Source organism: Nicotiana attenuata, chromosome 2, assembly GCF_001879085.1.
Source record: "Nicotiana attenuata strain UT chromosome 2, NIATTr2, whole genome shotgun sequence".
NCBI classification, from domain to species: domain Eukaryota; kingdom Viridiplantae; phylum Streptophyta; class Magnoliopsida; order Solanales; family Solanaceae; genus Nicotiana; species Nicotiana attenuata.
In genome coordinates, this window is record NC_031990.1 from 94,151,437 (window position 1) to 94,155,572 (window position 4,136).

General features: G+C 40.6%; 1 protein-coding gene across 1 annotated transcript in view; it reads right to left on the bottom strand.

The window, feature by feature from the left end:
- Nucleotides 1,810–4,136, bottom strand: part of LOC109215387 (kinesin-like protein KIN-14I) — an 8,675-nt gene continuing 6,348 nt past the window's right edge. The window contains exons 17-19 of the mRNA XM_019379451.1: nucleotides 3,858–4,040; nucleotides 2,465–2,952; nucleotides 1,810–2,153 (exon numbers count right to left, since the gene is read on the bottom strand). Coding sequence (XP_019234996.1) covers nucleotides 2,027–2,153; nucleotides 2,465–2,952; nucleotides 3,858–4,040 — 798 coding nt within the window. The 3' untranslated portion in view covers nucleotides 1,810–2,026. The remainder of the gene's footprint in view (nucleotides 2,154–2,464; nucleotides 2,953–3,857; nucleotides 4,041–4,136) is intronic.

The following is a 4,136-nucleotide window of genomic DNA, read 5'->3' on the forward strand; positions in this document are numbered from 1 at the left end:
TATGAGAACCCCCCTCCTAGTGCCACTAGCTTCTAATTGAGCAAACTTTAACCCTACCTACTTTGTCCATAAATACTCTAACAATCTCTCTTATCTCCCTTCCTATTTAGTTTCTTGAAATAGTAGATTTCTGCCTTCCAGCTGTCAATCATATTTTTAATCAACTCCCTCTTGCTCTGTCTATTTAGCCCNAATTGAAGAGGGTCACTTTAATAATTCATTATGGGTTGGAAAGGCTGAAAGGCTGGGCTATTACAGCAAAAATTAAAGACTGGTCAATCTGGTTTCGGGCCCAATTTGATGGTCGCCCAACTTCTCCTTTTGTGGCTTGGTCTGATAGTCACGTGTAACAGGCACATGTGCACTACTTTTTAAAACCTACCCCCCCCCCCCCACCCCTCATCAGAGAACCCACGTGATTGTCCCTAACAGGCGTCGACCTTTCACCCTTTTCGAAGTGGATCCCCTTATAAGCCAACGGGTAAGGACCTTTTTCATTACCCAACAGATTTCTGTCTCCCTCTTCTTCTTCTTCCCTCGAGTGTACCGCCTTCACGGTCGCCGGAAGTTCACACCAGACCGGAATTTTATACAAATACCCATCACTCTCCAATACTAACTCTCTAGGAACCTCACTTCCATCCCCCCTCACTTTAATCCTTGCCCAGCGAAGATGATTTTTGAGTACTGTCTCCTCCTCTGTTTCGATCCAACCCCCACACTGCTCTCCTATAGTTTTGAATACTTTTTCCGACCATAAGTTTGCCGGTAGACCCAATAACCTAATCCACACCCAGTCCCGCTTTACCTCTTCCGGCCAGCATCCAGTGGTAGGGCTCCACCAGTCTAGGTTAACTTTAGATTTCTTCCAATGTCATTCTCCGTTGAGGACATGCTCTGCCTCCTTCCTCGAGGGGAATTCGAAGAGAAACTGAAAGTCATTCATCTCATAGACATTTATACTGATAGCCGACTTCCAATTGTTGCCTGCCCACCTTCTGATGTCATTCAGAGTTGGTGATTCCTTTGTGGAAATCATAACTTTGCCTACAATGCATCTGTTCAAAACATCTTTCTCCGTTAGCTCTGTTCCACCTGGGATTGAGATCTTGGACTTGTTGGTTTTGATAGGAGATGCTTTCGTTCCTTCTGATTGCCATCTGCTAGTTCTGATTGCTTCCTTGAAAGAAGATTCCAATCGAGGAATGACTTCCAACTGAGTCTTCTTTTCTTTGTCAGGAACATTAATGAACCTAAAGATTTTCTGAGCTATAACTCCCCACCCAGCATTTAATGAGATTTCTGGTGTAATAATAATAGACATATTATCCCCTTGTACTGCAATGAAGCTGATGTATCTACCATATTCATTGTATTTAAGATTGCAGTAATATTCTATGTAGTGGTCCTTCATCGACCATCTCATGATTGCCTTATTATGTTGCTTTGATGCCACATTAAACACTTCTGTCACCCATTTCATAACTTTGATGCTAACTGTAGCTGACCTCATTAATTTTCTACTACGTTCAACCCATTCGAACCAGACTTGTGATTTAGTTCTATTCCTAGTGATGTCGAAAGATTTGAAGCCCGCGTTGAAATAAATCCTATCACTATCCATGGTTTTAAGCCTGTAAATTTGAGGGAGAAAGAAGGGAGTTAAGGGATTCCGATGGGTTTTACACCGGAAGCTGGTTGCTCTACCCACCTAGGAAGTAGGATAGAGAGTTATCTCGGTTAACGTGCCTGGGAGCATTTTTTTCCTAGCATTTTTAGTTTTAACCTACCACATTATCCAACAAGAACTACAACTCTTACAAATCCAATGATACAAAAATTACAAGCAACTGGAATTATTGCCTCATTCACATTGTAAAGATACAAACTTTGATGGGAACAATCAAATAGGATGAAGAAACCTTATGTCACAAAAAATAATGCAAAACCTCTCTCTCATTCACTCTCCCACACTATTGACTCAAAAAATTAAAAAATGATAGTAAAAGAATTGGAAACTCTTCCCCTATTTCCTGCTCCCGGCTTTACGCTTCATTTCAGTTGGCATGGCCTGCCTGCCATTCCTCTGATTGTAGCCGACTCCTCCATTCGTCTGTCGTGATATTGAAGGCCCGACTTTATGAACCATATTCCTACAGTACGCAGTGAACGAATGGTTATCGGGAAAGGGATTTAACTTGCATACACTTTTACACTACCAATGTATATTAACTTGTTGTACAGGTAATCAGCTTTATTTTCCTCGTTACTAATCCCACCTTTAATGGACAATTACTTGTAATTATCTTTTAGGTCGCTTAATAGTATAAAAATTCCTTTTATGCTCTCAGCGTATAGAAGTTGAACTCATTAAAATAGTACTATTTCATCTTCTTTTCTATTAACAGGCATGTTACTATTGAGATACTAAATAAACCACCAAGTGTAAAAGACTAGGACTAACCTTGATTCTGGGCTCTTTGCTGGCTTAGTATTTGGTTTCTGTATCTTTGACCCATTCCCATTGGGGAAACTGTTAAGTTTTGTATTATTGAATTGCCAAAGCAAATCTGGCTCGGACGAATCACTCGTAGTGGCATCAAACTCATCTAAATCCTCGGCAGTAGTGATGTCAAAGTGGTTGCTCATTTGGAAAAGATTACTTGATTTTTCTTGGTATACTTTAGATGAATCTGAAAGATATTTCTCATAAAGTACGTCGGACACATTGCTTTTTTCAGATTCCCATCCAAACAGGTTTCCAACTCCACGTGCAGCGTCCTGCTTGTTCACCATGACCTTGTCTACCCACTCGCCTGAGCTCATGTCTCTGTCATCTTCTACAAAGTTTTCACAAGGACTGCTAACGGGTGGCCAGGGAGGGGAATTTCCGAGTAACTCATCGAGATCAAAACTTTGCCTCTTTTGTCTGAATGCAGAATTACTAGAGACCTGTAAATTAAAGCAAATTAGAAAATGTCAAACACGATGATAACTGCATGTATCAAGGTAGAAGCTTATAAGAATCTTTAGTAAAGGTATCTTGTGCTTTTCTTTTGATATAAACCAATTTTCATGTTGTGCTACGGTGCTATTTCCTTGTGTTTCCATGTTTACTACTCCCTCCGTTCCAGTTTATGTGAAACTTTTAAAACGATATACAAACTATGTAAACTTCACCAACATTTTGAATGCATTTTTTCATCATATTGGCACCGGAAGAATTGCACCTTATAGTACTTTCCATATAGGTTTTGAATATTTAAATTTAACTTCAAAATATTGAATTAATCTAATCCAATTTAGCTTCAAAATTAGTCAAATTGACTCTCCAAAGCAAAAAGTTCACATAAACAGGAACAGAGGGAGTATTTATTTAACTAAAGGGCAGCTTCGTGCACAAGGCATCCCGCGTTCACGCGAGATCCGGAGAAGGGACACACCCCAAGGAGTGTGATGTAGACAGCCTAACCTAATGCGAGCATTAGTGGCTACTTCCACAGCTCGAACCCGTGACAGAGGGAGTATTTATTTAACTAAATGGCAGCCTGGTGCACAAAGCATCCCGCGTTCACGCAGGATTCCGGGAAGGGGATTGTGATGTAGACAGCCTAACCTAATGCGAGCATTAGTGGCTGCTTCCACAGCTCGAACCCGTGACCTATAGGTCACACGGAGATAACTTTATCGTTGTTCCAAGGCTCCCCTTCTGGAGTATTTATTTAACTATTCAGCGAAAACACCACTAAATGTTTGTAGTGTACTAGACTTCAGTAAAATATTCATTTGCTAAACAGGAAGGCGTCTGCATTTTGGTCTCTTAATGACTGAAATCAACTAAGTCGTAGAGATTTTACCTCTCTGTTGCCTACATCCTCCATTGGTCTCCTCTGAATGTTTGAATCGGCCAACATTTCTCTCCCATGTGGATTAGATTGAAAAGGTGATGACTGCAAGCCATATGGACTGCTTGTTACCTTATGATGTGTGGAGACCGGTTCCGTTTCTTTTCTTGCCAAGGCAGCTTTAAGAGTAGCAATCTGATAAAAGAGTAATAATAATTGAGCATATATACATATACTAAGAACTCGTGCTTTAATAAGAAAGAAGGAAATAATGCTTGGGGGGGGGGGGGG